This window comes from Ostrea edulis, chromosome 6 (assembly GCF_947568905.1).
Source record: "Ostrea edulis chromosome 6, xbOstEdul1.1, whole genome shotgun sequence".
Lineage (NCBI taxonomy): Eukaryota > Metazoa > Mollusca > Bivalvia > Ostreida > Ostreidae > Ostrea > Ostrea edulis.
Window position 1 is genome coordinate 50,323,338 of NC_079169.1, and position 21,348 is coordinate 50,344,685.

General features: G+C 33.9%; 1 protein-coding gene across 2 annotated transcripts in view; it reads right to left on the minus strand.

The window, feature by feature from the left end:
• The window catches only part of LOC125683785 (von Willebrand factor D and EGF domain-containing protein-like), a 29,440-nt gene extending 10,684 nt beyond the window's left edge, over nucleotides 1–18,756 (minus strand). For both annotated transcript variants that reach the window (XR_008795843.1, XM_056139845.1), the window contains exons 1-7: nucleotides 18,608–18,756; nucleotides 11,919–12,140; nucleotides 10,813–10,977; nucleotides 8,016–8,030; nucleotides 7,616–7,866; nucleotides 5,055–5,144; nucleotides 4,379–4,732 (exon numbers count right to left, since the gene is read on the minus strand). Coding sequence is in view for 1 of the 2 variants with exons in the window: in XM_056139845.1 (XP_055995820.1) it covers nucleotides 4,379–4,732; nucleotides 5,055–5,144; nucleotides 7,616–7,866; nucleotides 8,016–8,030; nucleotides 10,813–10,977; nucleotides 11,919–12,140; nucleotides 18,608–18,755 (1,245 nt within the window). In the remaining variant the exon portion in view is untranslated. The remainder of the gene's footprint in view (nucleotides 1–4,378; nucleotides 4,733–5,054; nucleotides 5,145–7,615; nucleotides 7,867–8,015; nucleotides 8,031–10,812; nucleotides 10,978–11,918; nucleotides 12,141–18,607) is intronic.
• Nucleotides 18,757–21,348: the final 2,592 nt, after the last annotated feature.

Sequence of the window (21,348 nt, forward strand, 5' to 3'; positions counted from 1 at the left end):
CACGGCGGATGTGACCGGTCGACATGGTATGCTTACTCCTCCTCGGCATCTGGTCCCACCTCTGGTATATCCATGGGTGTATATTTGCCTTACATTTCAATTTGTATTCCGTATCGGATTTACGAGATTGATCACTGTTCGTTATCTTCACCTTTTCATGAGGAATACATATATATTTTGGTTTCAGTTGACGAAGATTGTAGCAATAATGACTTTTTGTAACATTAATGCCACATTTATCAGTTTTGCATATATTCCATTTGCTTTTTTCAAAGATGAATTTTTTTTAGAATCAACATTCAGTTTTAAACATATTTAATATTCCAGTTATCGGGACGAATGAATATGAATTACCGTACCTATTCTGGATTCCTTCACCAACTCTGTGCAAATAAAGATGCATTGATTGATGTAGTAATGTAAAACTTATACGGTACCAATTTTAATGCACTAGATGCGCATTTCGACAAATAATGTCTCTTCAGTGATGCTCAGCTGAAATGTTTGAAATCCGAAATAACAGTAAACTTGCTAGAGCTATTTTTAGGGGAAAAAACAGAGTGCCAAGAAGTGGAGTCAAATTCGTCTAAGGATAAGAGCTATGCATGAGGGAGATAATCCTTAATTTTGAAATTAATTTCTAAATTTTATCACAGCAATTAAATATACATCCGTATTTTCAAGCTAGTAAGGAAATACTTAGATACTGGGCTGTGGAGACCCTTGGGGACTAACAGTCCACCAGCAGAGACCTCGACCCAGGGGTCATAATGTAAAACTTATACGGTACCTAAATGTTTTACCAAGTCTCTGTCTTTGCTCCCCTGTAGAGCCTTACAACGACATGGTTATTACAAGCTTTGTGGCCTAGAACCAAATCACATTCCTCATGTAACCTATCTAATTATGTGATCCCTCCCGGTTTACGAAACACAGATGTATTGGTGGTATGCACTTTTGTTTTTATGTGACTAACACAGAATTGTAATTTCCTCTTATACTTTTAACACATTCTGACAAGATATCAAGTTCATCTTCTATATATTTAGCCCTAATTCGTCTGACACAATCTTCAACAGAATTCCTATAAGTTATGTCACCAATGGAACGACCAAGATTATCTGAATTTACGACATTTTAAAATTAAAGATTTCAAGTTTTCATTTTCAACTATATCAACATCACCACTAATGACATGTCCAGCTGGACTATAGTTGATAGAAAACGAAGAACAAGAACAAATAGGTGGATTAAGTATAATATGGTCTATATCTAGGCACTGCAAAATTGTGATTAAAAAGTTTAGATGCAGTAGTAGAAGTAAATTTGTAGAAAATACAAATTGTAGACTTGAACTTGAAATATGTTGGAATGCAAGACTGGACGTTTTAATGACGAAGGATGTTACTTATGTTGACGGCATATATTCCTTTGTTAGTAAATTTAAGTTTAACAAACTGGCGATATGATTTGGAAGGAATTACATCCATAACCCGCGGTGGTTTAAATAGTTTGTGATCGACAACATCCATAATCATATTGTTCAGTCTCTATTCTAGTGTTGAAAAATCAAAGTATGCTTTGCTTTCTTTAAATAACGTACAAAATGTATTCAAAACTCTCAATGTAATATAATATTCCTCTTTTATCCATTATGACAAGATACATGTATCAAGTTCTTTATCATACTTAGCCTATCATTTGTCACAATCTTTGACGGAAATCATACTAGAGATGGGGCTAAGTCGCCAATACTAAATTAAAACTAGAAAATTCTAGGACTCTTCAGAAAAAGAAGTTATGAAATTATGTGTCACTTAGGGAACTCTTGTATACAAATTAGTGATGGCTAAAGACGACTTATTTCTGATAAAAAAATCTTGACTGATTTGAAGATTATTTTTTAGAATGTTGCAAATGAATGCCATAGTACCAAAAAACATGAGTTATTGGATTGAATTTTTGATATTTGGTAGGGGAGATAAAACAAATAATAATAATTTAAAAAAAAAAGCAACGTTTATTCCAATACCGCATATTTACGTAATAAATTTTCTCGAGTCATTAAAACAAACAGCCACTATGAAATGATATAGATAATCACAATTTATGCATCAATCTCCGGTCACCCCCACCCCTATTTTCATGACATCGCGTTATTATCACACACAAGATATTTTTATTAGTACATGCAAAGATCGATTTATTAAATATTAGCTAATCACTTGATTTATTAGCGGTGAATGGTAGTGGAAATGCAAGGTTGAACCGATGAATTGATTGATTGAATATTGTTTAATGTCCTTCTCGAGAATATTTCACTCATATGGAGACGTCACCACTGCCGGTGAAGGGCTGCAAAATTTAGGCCTATGCTCGGCGCTTATGGCCATTGAGCTAGGGAGGGATCTTTATCGTGCCACACCTGGTGTGAAACGGGACCTCGGTGTTTACGGTCTCATCCGAAGGACCGCCCCATTTAGTCGCCTCATACGACAAGCAAGGGGGTACTGAGGACCTATTCTAACCCGGATCCCCACGGGACACGGTGATATTAAATCATGTCATGTACTCTAGGATACCCACCTCCCTCTTTATGATTTAGGGATTTGGACAGCACTGCTTTTTTGCTAAGATTTTTCATATTTATATAACCTCATTTTCTCCGGACAATTGTTCCCCATACCTCAACTTTAGAAAATGACGCTAAACTGTGCCTGAACTCACTATATCTGATAGTAGTAAGTCAGTAACATTTGTGCTTATTTGATGAAGAGTTGCCTAAGTTAACGCAACAAACGTGATCTCGTTGGGCATACTTAATATTAAAATCTCGACGGAATCAGAGACGAAATAAAGGTTCCGATATTCCGTATTGAATGACAGGACTTCTTTGAATTTAGAGCCTTTAAATCTTAGTCAAAAGATTTCATTCGGAGTTCATCTGCACTAAGCACGCGGAACTCCTTTTCTATACAATGCGTCTTCCGCTTTCTAATTTTGGCGCTATCTATCCTACGGTAATTTCCACACAAGCATTATAAACGCAATGCATTCGTTTGATTTTTGTTTTTTATTGCCATCAAAAATAAGCAAAAACAAAGATATGAATAAAATACAAATTAATTTAAAGAAACAACATACATTGGCCTAGTAATGACGTGGCAGAATAGTCAACTTAATGACGTAGGACTGGTAGAAGTAAACGATTTACACGTGTCCACGGTTTGTATCGTCTGCATGACGAAGCAAGTGACGACTTTTGATCTTAGAGATATTAATGAAATTGAACTGCGTTATATGAGGTTCAGTCAACTAGGGCGATTTAAATGAAGAGGTGTTGAACTTGTTACTTGATATTGAAATGGAGCCGAATCGCATTCCACCGTTCCTACAACACAATCAGTGTTCAACGTCTCCTCCAACACAATGCAGCATACATCTAGTCATCACTTGTTCTCTTCCTTTATATCTAATTCAGCTTTTAACCATTGCACCTTTAATTTGGCGTACAAATCTATTTAATTCTGCACAATAACTGTACCAAACCTGAACGCACAACCATGTCGTTTTGTTGTTTTAATTGTTACATATAAGTATTCCTACTCACCCTTTCAAAACGTTAATTCAAGCTTTTTAATGGGAGAAAATATTTGGTTTTCTATTTGAAAAACATAATTGAATGATAAGAAATAAATCTTATAATTTTTTGATGCATGTATCAAACGAATAATTGGACGGTAAACTTTATCATCAATGCGCGTATTGCATTGATAAAGTTTGCCGTCCAATTTTTCTTTTGATACATGCATCAAACAGAATTATAAGTTTCATTTCTTAAATATATGAAATTGATCAATGTTCGTTATCTTTACTTGTTTATTATACAGCTTTACTGTTTGGAAATTTTCGATAACATAGTGTAAGGAATATAGTAACATTTTAATCAAATATTCAGCTTTTGAAAAGTAGTTATATTGTTGTACCGTACAGCAATTCCCCCGGAGTAACAATCATAAATTGATTTAGCCGTTCACCACCATGATGTCAGATTTTTTTTTAAAGCGATATATGCTTCCAATTGTGTTTGCAATCCGATTACATAGTTTCGCAATGGGTCAATTTCTTTTCACTCACATGTTATCTCCCTTATTCTTACCTGCAGTCCTTGGTAGAATATCATTCACGAATAAATATTCACGTTTCCTTTTCATTTTTATGATATGGAACGCAATGTCTGCCAAAATATATTCCGCTAAAAGTATTGTTATACAGTTTAGGAAGCAAATCGCCTATAATGTACATTTGCAGACAATCCGTTTTAGGTTACGCGATGTAACTTGATGAATGTGTTATGATTGCAAAAAATAATGCATACCTTAATGGGAGGTAAAATAATACCGCGCCACATTTTGGCACCAATTAGCGGAACTGTTCTGAGATGTATTTCATAGTAATGGTAAAGTTTGTAAAGGGCATCGTCGTCATGGCGGACAACCAACCCATTTGATTTATTCCAGTCGTCTTTGCGAATGGAAACTGCACATCGTCCTTGACTGTTGATTTTAGGAGTACATGTATCAAAGGATGGAAGGTATACTTCTAAATCAAGATGACAATTTTCAGGTTTACTGTCTTGTATATTTCTGAAGCTGCAAGGAATTGGAACCGTCAAGGATAAATCAACTTGTCCTGTGTGTCCTCTGGGAATTATAATTGATTGTGGACTGACCTATGTGATACATGAAAACAAATACTAGAATTTAACAAACAAACAAAAATGAAGAAATGAACAAGAAAAATCAAAGACTTCGGAAAGAATGAAAATATAAGCAAATGTACATATAGACTAAGTGATTAGGATACCAAATCATAATATAACCTAAAATAATCGAAATCAGCAGCTAAAAGTTAAAACGTGTAACACGTTATAAGCAATATTATGTCACCAAAGACAGACATGGAAGTAAGAATATCAAACCACTATGATAATAAAAATAGCTTGAATCAACAACTAACTAGTAAGTCAAATGGTTGTAATTATTTTTACTCACTTTGATCCCTGCGAAAAACTCATCACTTCGCGATGACATGGGACCTGCCTTTTGATCCTGACCGTACATTAATGATACCGCGCAGGAAACCTTTATCAAATGGAATGAAATGTAACATATATAATATTCAAATATTTTTATTGCAATAGGATAAAATTATATCTGAACCAACGCATGGTCAGTTTTTCTAATAACAAAACTCGGCGAAGTCTTTCTAAGTCTTCCAATGCATGGGCATTGTTTTATGAAATTTGAATATAACAAAAAGTGATCAAACTCAAAACTCCAAGGAATACATAAAAAAGAGTTCCACAAACATGGACCCTGGGTATGCCAGAGGTGGGATCAAGTGCCTAGGAGGAGTAAGCATCCCTGTTGACCTGTCACAACCACCTATCCTGAGCAGGTAAACGAACTGATCTATAGTCAAAATCACTGTGTAAAAAACGATCTAAGAAAGTGGAAAACATTCGAAATCTAAGATGAATATTAATTATTCTTAGATCAAAATTTCTGAAATGATATTCCCTGATTATCAGTAGCCAGAGCCAATTTTGCATCAAGAACGTATCTTAAAACAATACCTATTTCAGATGTTAGTTCCATGTTCTGTGTATGATGCAAAGTGAAGATAACGAACACAGTGATCAATCTCATAACTCCTATAAGCAATACAAAATAGAGAGATGGACAAACACGGACCCCTGGACACACCAGAGGTGGGATCAGGTGCCTAGGAGGAGTAAACATCCCCTGTTGACCGGTCACACCCGCCGCGAGCCCTTTATCTTGATCAGGTAAACGGAGTTATCAGTCAAAATCAGAATGCCAAGAACGGCTTAACGATCGGTATGAAACACGTCAGACAGCATTTGACCCAATGCGAGGTTGTATTGACGAACCAGATCGTTATAACGACCATAGAATTTGAGAAATGCTGACTTAAATGATCAGTCTTTAAACAGGGACAGGCTACTGTAAAAAAAAAAGTTGATGTTTCAGGGATTTCAACAGTTTTGTTTAAAGTCAACATTTCGCAAAGCCTATGGTCGTTATGACGATCTAATTTACGAATACCATTCGGCTGCATACGTGATTATTCCTATCAATAGATCGTTCCTTACATACTAATTTTGACTACGGATAACTCTGTTTACCTGATCAAAATATAGGGCTCACGGTGGGTGTGACCGGTCAACATGTGGTGCTTACTTCTTATGGAAATCTAGCCCAACATATAGTTCTCTTGGAGTCCATTTTTGTCGTATTTTCAATTAGTGTTATTCATAGGAATCACTGTTCGTTAACTTGACTTTTCCAATATAATTGACAACAATTAGCATGGAACTTTGAATGGGTGGGGTATTTGTTTAGATTTCAAAACGATTACTACCTTCTTGTAATAAGTATTGATATTTTTTATTTAATTTAAGAGATTTATTACTTTGTTAACCCAAGAGACACTAGAGGTTGGGCTAGATACTCCTCTTCACCGTAAATTCGTATGGTCATTATAATGATCTAACTTGCCAATACAACCTATCATTGGGTCAAATGCTGTCTGAATTGATTCATTGTTAGGCCGTCCCGGCACATGGGATTATTTCGTTTACCTTATCAAGACATAGACCTCAAGTTGCGTGTGATCAGTCGACAAGGATGCTTACTCCTTCTGGGCACCTGATCCCACCTCTGGTATGTTCAAAAGTCCGCCTTTTCCCAACTTTCTATTTTGTATTTCTTATAGGAGTTATAAAATTGATCATTGTTCGTTATCTTCACCTTTTATTTATAGACGAAACCCTTCAAAATTTATTAACAAATCATTTTCAAAGCATTTGTTGATTACAATTTACTGTATTTAATATTCTCAGAAAAGCCACTCTATTACAGTAGTTTACGAATACATCATACAAAAAAATGTACATGTATATGGAATATAGTTTTGTAGCTATTAGCAACAATAAATGAATAAACGGAAAATGTATAATACCTGCTGAAAGCATCACGCATAACAAAGATTTGCGGAACTCCTAAAAAAAGCTGGTGATAAGAGAAACTACCGGATGTTGGAATATTCATGAAACGAAGGGAAAATGTAAATACCCCTAAATAAAATGTACTCTTGAAAGATATGACCACTGTGATAATAGGCAGTACAACAGTAACAATGGAATGGTTATAATAATGATAAAAATAGTAAATAAAGATTTTGATTTCATTTCTCAATCACTAGATTATCACACTGAAATATTAAAAATAAAGTAAAAGATCGATAGGCTTAGTTGTTCATATCTAAATTTTAATTTAGTTTTCAAAATCAATTATTTACCCCGTCTGTGCTTAATATACGTGGAGTTAAAGAAATTTTCAAAAATCAAAAATGTACATTAGGGCATGTTACACCCGAAATTGGGATCAGATATTTCCTTTTGGGTCCTATGACACAAAAAAGCATATATATGGATCACAACGCACAACTAAATCGATTCTGAAAATATCACCCAATTCGATCAAAGAAAACCGATATTTACATTCCCATTACATATTAATTCTCTTACATTGACATTAAAAGTAGGTAAATCCGTATCCAGCGTCCATCTGCTTTGTGCGATATGTCCCCTTTTAACCGGTTGCATAACCCGTATATTTTGTCCGTTTGCAAACCAATGTATTTGATAAAAATATGCGTCATCTTGTAAAGTTTGGAATGAACACTCAAAATAAAATGATTCAAATGCATATCGTTCGATTATCTTTTCAAATCCATATCTTATAGTTGGTTTCTCTGTAGTATTCGTTGGAACACGACCTATAATGATGATGATAATAACAATGATACTAATAATCATAATAATAATTATAGAAACAATAATAAAATGACATTAATGATAGAACTATAATTGTCATTACAATCAATCCAATTTCTTCTTTGAAAGTCGTTAGTATTTTAAATGTTACCTGACTTTCCATATCCTAAAATGAAATGAATTATTTCTTATGATTTTCAACCACAAAATTGCACTCTAATCTTTTCGATTCGTCACAAGAAATAAATAACACATTTAAAGGACTTATCGCATAATTGTGTTTGCCCAACACTTCGTTTTGTATTCCTTATAGGAGTTATAAGATTGATCGCTGTTCGTTATCACATTTTCATATAGAAAATCAAATTATAACAAATTATAATGATTTTTAACTTTACTGTACTTATAATGATTAACTTGGCCAGTATTGATACCAATAAGTCGTGAATATGTAGCAATAAATTTGCTCTAATAGTAACCATTCGCCCGATAGTAGGTAGGAAGTCATGTGGTATCGTGGCGTCATAGGAGCCCTTTCGATCAGCTAATGCAAAACTAAGAAAGCAATGCCATGTCGATCTTAATTACATGAAATATAGGTTGGCATTGATATAATTCCTTGTACTATTCAGCCCTATATGTTTGAGTCAGCACCACATTCGACCCCCCGTCACGTGGGGATCCAGGTTAGAATAGGTCCTCAGTATCCCTTGCGATTAAATGGGGTGGTCCTTCGGATGAGACCGTAAAAACCGAGGTCCCGTGTCACAGCAGGTGTGGCACGATAAAGATCACTCTCTGCTAAAAGGCCATAAGCGCCGAGCATAGGCCTAAATTTTGCAGACCTTCACCGGCAGTGGTGACGTCTCCATATGAGTGAAATATTCAATCAATCAATCAACATTCGAACCCCAATGTATATGTTCAGGAAGGCAGGGAGGAAATTGATGATCACGGTCAACGGCATCGCCGAATGAACCCTCTGATATATAGGTGCCTTTGTTTGATTCATCTTCTGTTTTCACAAAAAAACGGTGCATTGATTTGTTGTAGTCATTGTATTAAAATACTAAAAGAAAAAAGAATAGTTTACTTTTTATTACTAAATATACAGAGAAAAAGGATTCGAGCTAAAACATTTGCATTGTTCAATTGAGCGTTAGCTACAGATTGATGAATAGAAAATAATTAAACCATTACAAAGGCATGTTCCAATGGATCACTCAAGTTTGGATGATGTTCTGGTGTGAAGGTACAAATGGTGCAATTTGCAATCATTATTGATGTTTGACTATCCAACTTCCAGGTTAGAGTAGGTCCTCAGTACCCCCTTGCTTGTCGTAAGAGGCAACTAAATGGGGTGGTCCTTTGGATGAGATCGCAACAACCGAGGTCCCATGTCAAAACAGATGTGGTACGATAAATATCTGTCCCTGCTCAAAGGCCATAAGCGCCGAACATAGGCCTATAGATCCTATAAATACGAAACTCGCATATCGCTCAAATCCACATTACATGATCCCAGTTTTCTTTTTTAAACTAACGCATACTAGTTTTGAATACAGAAAGCAATTGTTACTATTTTATCTGTTTTTAATTATGGCGTTTTCATGAAATAAAGCAATCTTTATATTCAATATTTTGCAATTTGCCAGTGATTTATTTATACTTTCTTAAGTTCATCAAATAAAAATAACCCACCATAGGAATTTTCAAATTCAGTTTACTGTTTGATTTATTTCACCTAGAAAGTCTATGGGAGGAGCATGTTTTATTAAAATATTTTGATTTTTTTTTTATATATTCATACAATTTCTTGGTAGAACGTTACATACACTTTCTCTTTATGACATTATGAAATAAAATCAATCATTTACCGAACACATGTTTAGAAAATTAGATTTTTTCGGGTATTACGAGAATTGGATAATTATATAACTCTTCAAAAAATTTCAAGTGGAAAAAGGTCAGCTTCATTTATTAGTAATGTGGATTTCATCTACTTCACTTTCATCATTATTTAACAATAAACATTTTTATTGATTTAAATCCTTCAAATTTGTTCATTATCCTTCGTTATACATTGAATACCTTAATATTTAGATTAGATTTGAGGGTATCAAAATGGATTAATTGTTACATTACATGTGATGCCAAGTATTTACTTGTAATTTCGAACAAAATTCATTGAAATGAGAAAAAAAATATAGCCTTTTGCAGAAAAACTGCAACATTTCATTTTATTGTTTATTTTTCACGCGAGTATGAATCATGTCAAACAATAGCGACAGAATCCGAGAACGTGTCTGTTGCGTAGAAGTCCCAGTAATATGCAACATTCAGAAATTGAGTGACCTAGAATGCATCACGCATTAGCAGAGTTTCATAGAGAATTGTTTAAATGTCCAAGTCATCGAGGTTATCCACACCAGTCTCAATAGAGTAATAAAACATGACAACCTTTAAAAGCAACACTCGTTTTTCCCCCGTGTTTTGGAAGCCACTAAAACTTATGGGAGATATCTAAAGTAGGTCTATGGGACAACACCAGTCCGCAGGCGGATTCGGGCTCTAAAGTATGCGTTCTCCATATTTGTTTTTGCGTGGCTATCTTACTGGTCTTTCGCAAAGTGGAGAGAACACAATTAGTTGGTCTCGGTAGAGAATAAAGACCTCACGGCGAAAGAAAATTCCCAGGTCTTTCTGGTTATTTTCACCTCGATTGAAAGAACTCATATGACTTTAGGTGAAATGACTTGAAAATTGGAAGAAAAAATACATATTGCAAAATTTGAATTTCGCTGTCCTCAAACCCGTGAAATGGCTTTTGAAAATATGTCCTACTCGTTATTTAATATATGAAGACTAATTTCATGTAGAGTTTCGAAATTATTCAAATATGCGATAAGTCCTTTCATTAATCTGTAAACTGTGATTAAACACAGTACCAAAACAGTAAGCCTCGTTACAGCGCGAAGGTGGTGGCAGAAAATACATTCGATACACTCCACAGTTCTCCACCATTATGTTGTATGTAAAATCACAAGTCGTGAAAAGTCCTGGGACGCAAGTCGTCCTGTTAACTATCCCATCACCTCTTTCAGGAATAGTTCCTGATAAAAACAATTAGCAGAATTAACATTTACATCAGTAATTTATTTGACTACTAAAACTGTTAATTAAAGCTATATATTATACACCAGCCAACATTTCTGAAAAACACGTAGTCCTCTATTATATGCACATTCGAGTTTTTATAGAAATTTAATCTTCAAAAGCCTTATGTGACTTATAACGCTATAGTGAATATGATTTAAAGATAAGCCATATATTTTCAAATGGCTTCTCTTTTAATCATATTGCGTTAAAAAGTCATGAGCACTTATTATGGTTAATAGTTAAAAAGAAACTTAAATAAACTCAAATAGAAACTTCCTCTCAATATTAGACCCACCAAACAATAATGAACCATGTCAACTCCTTCAGGCTTAGACCGATGCTTCCGGAAATTTGCTGACGTAGCAAACAAGAAATATCTTAGTGATGAAGGAAAGAAAAATTGAAATAAAATATTCCAATGTCATTTATTTGTTTAATTTTAAATTCAAATTCAAAGATCATTACATATTTTCGGTTTGATAAAGTACATGGATGATATAGGAGGGTTATTGTTCTTTTAGTATTGTTTGTGTCGGAGTAAAACTTCAAAGTTAAACATTTGAGGATGAAAGATAATGCAACGTTTTAGCTTTTCTTTTCGAGATATGATTGTAAACATTCCTATGGCCATGATTTCATGAATTATTGCTTTGGAATTTCATTCAATTTATTCACCGATAGACGTACACTTATAATTCATGTCGCACTATACCTCATAGTCTGAAAGCCAAAAAGGCAATTAAAGGACCCCCCCCCCCCCCCTTAAAAAAACCAACCCATCAACAACAAAGAAAAGAAAAACAATGAAACGAAAGTACAAAAGAAAAAATGCTTTTCAACTACTTTCTAATCATAGTAACACCTACAATTTGTAGATCTTTATACAAGTGAATACCATTCATCCATATTCCATTTTCCGTTCCACAGCGATATGGAAGAGTCTCGTTTGTCACAATATTCTCTTCTATCTTGTACCATGACCCCCCGTTGGGAATTAGAGCTCTATCACATATTGGCTGTTCAGTTCGACCCAGCAGAAAATTGGCTTTCCTCAATGGCAGGTATGGGATTTCTTTGGCATTCAAATTACATTTCGTCCGTTTTCCCGCATAGGTCTCTGTTGAATGAAAAATGTGAACTGATAGTTGTTTTTTCTAAATTTCTTCAAATATATCGAATTCTACAATATTCATTGTTTCACAACCACTAGTATAATTTGTAACATTTTATCTTTGCAATTTCGAACGAAGGGGGATTTTTGAGAGAGAGAGAGAGAGAGAGAGAGAGAGAGAGAGAGAGAGAGAGAGAGTAACAAAAACCAACTCGTTTATACTTAATGACACCGGTGATAGCAATAATGATTCTTTATGATATCAACCCTCACAGTAACACATACGGTAATAACGAACAGAGATCAATGAGAGGTGAAGATAATGAACAGTGATGAATCTCATAACTTCTATAAGCAATACAAGATAGATAGTTGGGCAAACACGGACCCCTGGACACACCAGAGTTGGGATCAGGCGCCTAGTAGGAGTAAGCATTCCCTGTCGACTGGTCACACCCGCGGTGAGCCCTATATCTTGATCAGGTAAACGGAGATATCCGTAGTCAAAACCAGTGTGACAAGAACGGTCTAACAAATGATATGAAACACATAAGACAGCATCTGACCCAATGATACGTTGTATTAGCAAACTAGATCGGTTTAACGACCATAAAATTTGCCAATGAAGACCTAAAAGACCTTAAATCACTTATTCTTAAAAATCCTGAAGTCAAAGAACTTTTCTCTTTAAATTGACGACAGAACTTCATTTTGTCAAATATCATGTCGGACGAACCTTGTCAAAATGAACAAAAAGTATGAAAGGAATATTACAAATCCCTATTAGACATATAAAAATTAGTACCATCTATTCTTTTGTGTTTAGTAAACTAGAAGTGATGAAAGACTTAGATAGGATACATGAGACATATATATTTGATTCCAGCTGAAAAAGCGTGTAACAACATTGTCGTATGTAAGGCTCATTATTACAACTGTATTTTAAACAAACTTGATATTAATTTCTGAAAAGAGTCACGTGACGAAAAGGTAGAGGACGTACTGTTTACCTGCTCCGAAAATTGGCCGAAAATTGCTCTGCATACCGACAACAAAAAACTTAGAACAATCTACACATAATTAGCATCCAAATACGCCAGAAAATTCAGAAACGCATCTCTTCCACGGAAAGGGATGGAAAGTGAAAATCAATCAAACATTGAAGTATTTCTTAAGGATATGAAAGAGGCTGGCAAGAAGAATAGCAAAGGTGATGTGGATAAGTAAGTAAACGCCCTGCCAAACTCAATATTACATGGACAATACTGTTACTACTTTAAAACTTTACTCTCTAAATGTAAGAAGATTAAATACTTATAAAAAGAGAACAGTGCTATTTGATTGGTTGAGAGATGTTAAATACGATTTTTAAGGACCATGAAGCTGTTTATAATTCAGGATGGTTTGGAAAAATAATACACTGCTTTTCAGATTGAGGATGTAGCACAGGTGTATTAATTTTGTTTAGAAAAAATAGTAAAATAGAAATATTAAATCAGGCCGAAGACTGTTGATCAATATTAGATACGATAATAAGGTTTTAACTTTAGTGAATATTTATGCACCAAATAACGAAAGAGACAGAATTGATTTTTTCAAGAGAGTGAATACTTGGATAATATAATTTGATGTGGGGATTTTAACCGTCAATTATATTGTAATAACAATGACAAAAGTGCATGTATTTTAAATGTTGTTTTTGTTGTTGTTGGTTTTTTGGTTTTTTTTTTGAAAACCGTAGTTTGAAAGACGGTTTGGTATATATTGGAAAACACTACAAACAAGGTTAAACATGGTGTTACGGGAATAATATTCCCCAAAGCAGAATAGGTTGTGTATTTGCTTCAGAACAACTAGATTTTCTCCTTAATGATATTTCTTTAAGAAAAGCACCAAAGGTTGATAATGCGATATTTTCAGATCATTTAGGTATTTTTGTCTCTTGTACGGAACAAGTGAAAACTCAAGAAGTGCTGGTTACTGGAAGCTAAATACATCACTTTTACAAGACAAATCATTTTGTAAAAAACTGAAACTGTATACATGTATACATGAATAAATTCATACACTCGAAATAGATATGTAAATGGGAACACGCAAAAATCAGGATAAAAATTTCTGTGTAAATTACTCAAAACAGATATCTAAACACAAGAAAAATCGAATAAATTTCATTGAATTAGAAATAAAACAATTAAAATCAAAAGACTTTTCTGAAAAAATATGAATCATAAACGATTGCTAGAAAAAGAAATTGACGATTATTATGCTGAGAAATGTACCAGAGCTTATATACATGTACGATCAAGATCGATATGGATAGAAAAAGGAGAAAAAAATTCATCACATATTTTAAACCTTGAAAGAAAGCAACAATCTAAAAATACTATAAAGTAAAATATGAAAATCAATTTGAATATACAGAAAATAAATGAAATCATGGATTGTCTCATAAACTTCTACAAAACACTCTATTCAAGCAAAGCTAAGTGTGAATAAGATATTCAATCAAACCTTAGTAATATTAATTGTAAGAAAATTGCTGAAATTATGGGATTTATGAGATTGATTACTGTTCGTTATCTTCACCTTTCATTGAAAAGAAAGAATGTGAAGAAATACCTACAATGCAAGAATGTCAAATGACTTTTGAACATATGAAAAATAATAAACCTCCTGGACACGATGGACACGATTGTTTAACGGCTGAATTATATAAAGTGTTCTGGCACGATTTAAAAGACTTATATTATGCATCTCTTCTTAAAAGCATTCAAATTGGAATACTACCATTTTCACAACGAAATGCATGATCTCTTTAATTCATAAAAAGGAGAAAAGGACAACTTAAAAAACTACAGGCTTTTAAGTCTAACCAAGGTGGATTATAAAATATTAGCAAATGTTTTGGCCAGTCGCTTACAAAAGATTGCAGTTAAAATTATCGGATGTGAACAAAGTGCATACATTAAAGGTAATGGCGAAAACGCTCTATTGATTCTGAATATCTTCGTATACTATTCACAAAAAGATATAGATGGAATATTACTCTTCCTTGATTTTGAAAAAGCTTTCGATTCAGTTGAATATAATTTTATGTTTAAAACTTCAGAAAAAATTAACTTTGGACCAAAATTCATAGGAATGATAAAAACACTTTACAATAAACCTGTTTAAAATAAAAAATAATGGACGAATCTCTAAACCATATACAATGCAAAAAGGAATTCCCCAAGGAATATCCTGTATGAGAAACGACAATAATATCAAAGGGCTTTCATTTCAGAAACAATGATAGCTTAAGGATTGTTCAACACGCAGGCGACTGCATGAACTTGTTTCGAGATATAAACTCTTTGTCAAAAATAATGAAAACAATTTCAGCGGTTTGAAAGTTGCTGAATCGAAACTTAATTTAGAAAAAAAACCCAGAATGTTTATTAAAGGGTTCATTTGTAAATACGTATACCAATGAACAATACATAAATGGCGTCAAAATCACGAAAACCTGTATAAAATCTCTAGGTATCTACCTAGGGCATGATAAAATTGAATGTTACGGGGGGAAAATGGATAAGTAAACTTGAAAACCTGGGGAAAAAATAAATACTTAGTGTGTGGAAAAGACGAAATCTGACAATGTTCAGGAAATGCACAATAGTAAATACTTGAGCTATTTCTAATTTGCCAATGCAACCTATCATTGGGTCAAATGATGTCTGTCGCTTTTCATACCGATTGTTAGGCCGTTCTTGGGACACTGATTTTGAGTATGGATAACTCCGTTTACCTCATCACGGCTGGTGTGACCGGTCGACAGGGGTTACTCCTCCTAGGCACCTGATCCCACCTCTGGTGTGTCCAGGGTTCCGTGTTTGCCCAACTATCTATTTTGTATTGCTTGTAGGAGTTATGAGATTGATCACTGTTCGTTATCTTCACCTTGCATGTATGCATTATCAAATGAGCACTTTATAAAAGATAAAAAGAAACCTTAATATTAATTCTACATTTGGTAAACATCGTGGTGAAAGATTCATCTCGTTTGTCATAAAGCTGATTTGTTAGTTTGCCGTTATCATCTATGTTTAATAAAATAGTGCAAAGCAGATGTGGAAAACTCTGTGGTATCTTTTAATCAATCTCATGATTTCTTTTAGGAATACAAAATTAAGAGTTGGGCAAACACGGACCCCTTGATATATAGCAGAGGTGATATTAGGATTAAGCATCCCCTGTCGACCGGTCACACCCACTGTGAGTCCTATATCGATTCCCTTGACTGATATCTAGATATGAATATTTCATCGTGAGGAATGGTTGTGAGGTTTCGTATAGTTTCGTAAAGTCATACGTTTTGTTGTTGTTGTTGATTTGAGAAACGTCTTGAGATTCCAAATTTACTAAAATTAAAATAGACACAAAACTTTCAAACCATTAAATCATTTTTGTCTTTAATTTGTTTTAATGGACTAATTGCCGAGGTTTTACATCCTTCCATATTTATTGCAGGCACGTAGATTCAGATGGGGGTTGCCTCCCATTATATTTTACGACTATCATTTTGTAAATATCAAAGATCTATCTCCTGTTTTTGATACTATCAGTGAATGAGTGTAAGACAGATGTAAACGTAATATTTAAGCTTGAAAGTTATGAATTCAAACCATCTAGTGACCCATCCACCCCACTTAATAAAATCTTCAATGTTAATGAACTAATATTAGCACAAACTATTTGCATGTTCCAGTAAAGGTTATTTTCTTTGTTGCCAATTTTATGTATGGTGAAAAGAAAATTATTACCAGTTGCATGTAAAGTTTTTCATATAAAAATATGTACAAAAAAAAAAGCTGTTGTAGGGTTAAGGTAGTTTGAGTTGATGAAGACTGTACACAATTTAGGGTTTTGAAGATCGAACAAAATGTATAAAGTTTATATATATATATATATATATATATATATATATATAAAGCACTAAATAATCACAACTAGGTACCGAAAATTTTCGCCCCAGCCTGGGGTCGACGAACCAGCGACGTACGGCACCCACCGCCTAGCAAGATTGTCAAACCAGTGCGTAAGTCCACTCGGCCACAACGACTTCCCTATATAAGTCTCTGGTTTGGAAGTATATATATATATATATATATATATATATATATATATATAGATTGTCAAATTTTCGGGACGACCTATCATTACTATTGCATTGTAGATCAGCCCTTTGGATGAATAGGAAGTATCCTAATTCGCCCCTTTCTGATTTGGATTGTAAGTACGTTTGAAGATTTTGTGTAGTTTTAGTGCTAGTATTTTTTGCATATAATCATCCATCTTGTGTAACCTGTTTGTTTGTCCTGAAGAAGGGACAGGTCGTCCCGAAAATTAGAGAATCTAATTGTTCGTGTCGTTGGTCATTTTAGTGCTTTATATACGTAGTACTCCAAGGTGCGATGGTCACGCCAAAGTGCGATGGTCTGTGCCACGCCAAAGTGTGATGGTTCACACTCATGCGCCAAAGTGTGATGGTGTGGCACTGAAAAGTGCGATTGTGAGAGCTGAAAGTGCGATAGTGTGACACGTTAAAGTCAGATGATACACGTTAATGCGCCAAAGTGCGATTGGGTGACACGCCAAATGGACACGGTGTTTTGGTATGGACTGTACCAACCGTGTGTTGTTTCGCAAAAAAATCAATGCAAAATCCATGTAAAAAAACTTATTTCATTACCCTTTAGTTGTCGGGTTATTAAACACATAATTTTTTCAACGCGAAATCATATCGGATGTTTTGCATTATAGCATACCCCCAGGAATTTACAACATATACATCACAAGTAATAAATGATCACGAATTAAACATGTTTGGGAGAAGTATATATTTCGACAATACATGTACTTTGCCGTTCTCACGATCCTCTACACCGTAAATCTTGCTCTTGCTATCGTCCATGTCAATCTTTATCACCCGTGCCTTCCTCCAATATCCCGAAGACGTAGTTAGTGCCAGCAGAAAGAACCTTCGTTGGGAGGCAACTGGCGTTGGATTTCTTCGGTTTGACTTTGAAAGACGTTACGAATGACGTCATAATAACGTGAGGTCACAAACGTTACTGAACTCCCTCACCATCGGACTTTTGCGCGTCAGATCATCGCACTTTGGCGTTGTGCACATACAAATGACGGACCATCACATTTTAGCGTACGTGCTTACATGATCTCTCTCTCTCTCTCTCTCTCTCTCTCTCTCTCTCTCTATATATATATATATATATATATATATATATATATATATATATATTCAATTTGCAACATCATAAAGTATGAAAAATGCATTGATTATATGTGCATTACATGTACATGTATCTGAAACAACAGGAGTAAAATGGTTAGAATATTTTTCTACGATACACGCAAAGCTACGTAGTTAGATAACCCACACCTTGCTTTTCACTTAATTCAATGCTTACCCGGTCCATGCTCTCCTCCTGGATTGTTTCCCTCTATCAAAAAACCCATTGTATTCCCAATAACTAACGTGTACAAAATGAACACTTTCATTTTGTGTGTACGATATTTATCATCAAATATTAGAATGAGTGTTGTTGCGTAATTCATATGTAACTAAAGACAGTTCTTATCTTATCATTTTGGAAAGGAAACAGAATACAATGGACGAAGTACTGTAGGTTAGAATGCACTATATGGCATATAATACCACTTTCTGTTAAATTACTGATATACGTTTATTCCGAGTTCCTTTATTGTAGACTATTGTCTATTTATTGATCTGACATTGTGAAAGATGGAGGCAATGACATTAGTATAAAGTTTCTATCGGGGGAAACTAAGGGGTTATTCAATAAATAATTAAGGTAAAAAAAGTTTATCTAAACATTTCAATTCCCCAGATCATTCCATTTAGCCCATGAGAGTCAGAATTCTAGAAAAGAATTATCATCATTACTAACAACCCAACTGTAAGTATCCATTTTTGTAGAGAACGAAGATATCAAAGAAGAGGTTACTGGATCAAGACGCTGGATACTTCATTTATATGGATACATTAACAACGTATACAATGTAGGAAATTTGACTAGTCCACAAGGAAAGAACGTGAATGTGATGGTATTATGAACAATAAAAACAATGTGTAACAATATACCACTATACATGCAAAATGGTAGTTGATAGTATGAAAAATAATGTTTCCAGCACAAGACAATATACCAGCATATCTCTACAACGTGTTTTGGGGTAATATCAAAGATATTTGTCATAATGCTTATAATGTTTTGTTACAATGCTTAACAGGAATGTTACCATCTACCAAAGAAAGGCAGTCATTTCATTAATTTTCAAAAAGGGAGAAAAAGATAATCCGAGAAACTATAGACCTATAAGTTTAACTAATGCTGATTACAAGATATCTGTTAGCTAATCGTTTGCAAAAGATTGCAAAGAATTATAAAAATAAAACCCCAAAACCCAAACAATTAAACACAAACAAAGTGCTTATGTTAAAAGGTTGATATATTGTAGAAAATGCAAGGCAAATCCTACATATTTTGAACATCAAACGCACAATGACTCATATGAAATACTACTTTTACTTTATTTCGAAAACAAACCTTTTGATTCAATGAATACAATTCCATGTACAAAAGGGGCATGGGCTGAACATTTTCAAATTTTATTTTCAATGCTTGACTAAAGTATTTTCTAATAGTCAACGAAAATTTGAATATCAGTTCTTGAGTTACAACTGAGATATAGCAATCACAATTCTTTGTTATGTAAACAAGGTCCTTGCCATGTTTTTGTTTACATATAGATTGTTTAATAGAAAATAACATGTTTAAAACAAAATGAGACTTGCCAAACACTGAATACTATTCAATTGTGTTCAGAATTAACTGGTAAATTGAAAAAAATCTGCTTTAAATGAAACATTTCCTACTACAGTTAACCTATGTAAACAAAAGCATTGCACGAGCCCTGTTTACATAACAAAGAATTGTGAGCTCTTTATATCTCGTTTAACTCGAAACTGACTTTCAAATTTTTGCTGACCATTAAAAATACCTAAGTTAAGCATTCTAAACATTACAAATAGAAAAATAAGATTTCAAAAATTTCAACTCAAATCGTGTCCCTGTCCCTTTAAGAGAAGTTTAACTTTGGATATCAATTCATCAGAATAATAAAAACGCTTTCCAATAGTCCTATCTTTGAAATTGAAATTAATGGATTGATTTTAAAATCATGTGTAATGCAAAAATGAATTCCACAAGGATGTCCAGTATTTGCTCTACTATTCATATTTGTGATTGAAATATTAGCAATATAAATAAACGATAATAAAGATTTGAAATGACTGACATTGCAAAAATCGACAATCCTTGATGATGATGATGATAATACTAGCAACATTAAAATTGCCCAACATACTGTGCCACAACATATATTAGAAGTCGTGTAAATCAAATGTGGATTCTAAAACATTGTAAAGAACTTTTAGGAAATTTAAAATCGCAAACCTTTTCTCAAAAAAATCTTAAATCGTATGACGTATCAGCACTTTACAAGACCATTCTTCACGATAAATTTAACACTAGCCTTTTTTACATCATAGATACTTGCTTTTTCAACAATGGAAAAAGGAACATTGGTATCTAGTGATCAGTCATCCCAAAAATTACTTTGTTAAACACCACTCTGATTCCAAGCACAAGTACTCTAAAGTTGAAATACAAATATGCTGGAGTTCCTCATTGACAATATCTACGTAATCTTTGGTGATCAAGTTTTCCAACAGTCTGTTGGAATATCTATAGTCAAGAATTGTCCTCTTTTGTTAGCTGATCTGTTTTATATTCTGATGAAGCAGATTTTATTGAAAAGCTTCTACATAAGAAGAGATCTCTTGCTGCAGCCTTCAACTTGACATTTACATACATTAACGACGTTTTATCCCTTAACAATAATTATTTCCATTCATATGTCGATTCAATATACCACTCTGAACTCGAGACAAAAGACACCACGGATTCCTCCACATCTGCTTCGTGTTTAGTTATTTCATTTAAAAATGAATATTAAAGCTGACATGAATTAATAAATATAGTATTATTCTATATGTCCGCCATATTTCTCTGCTAATCCGCCATATTAGTTGGAATTTCTATTGTTATATGTATCAGGGTTCGCA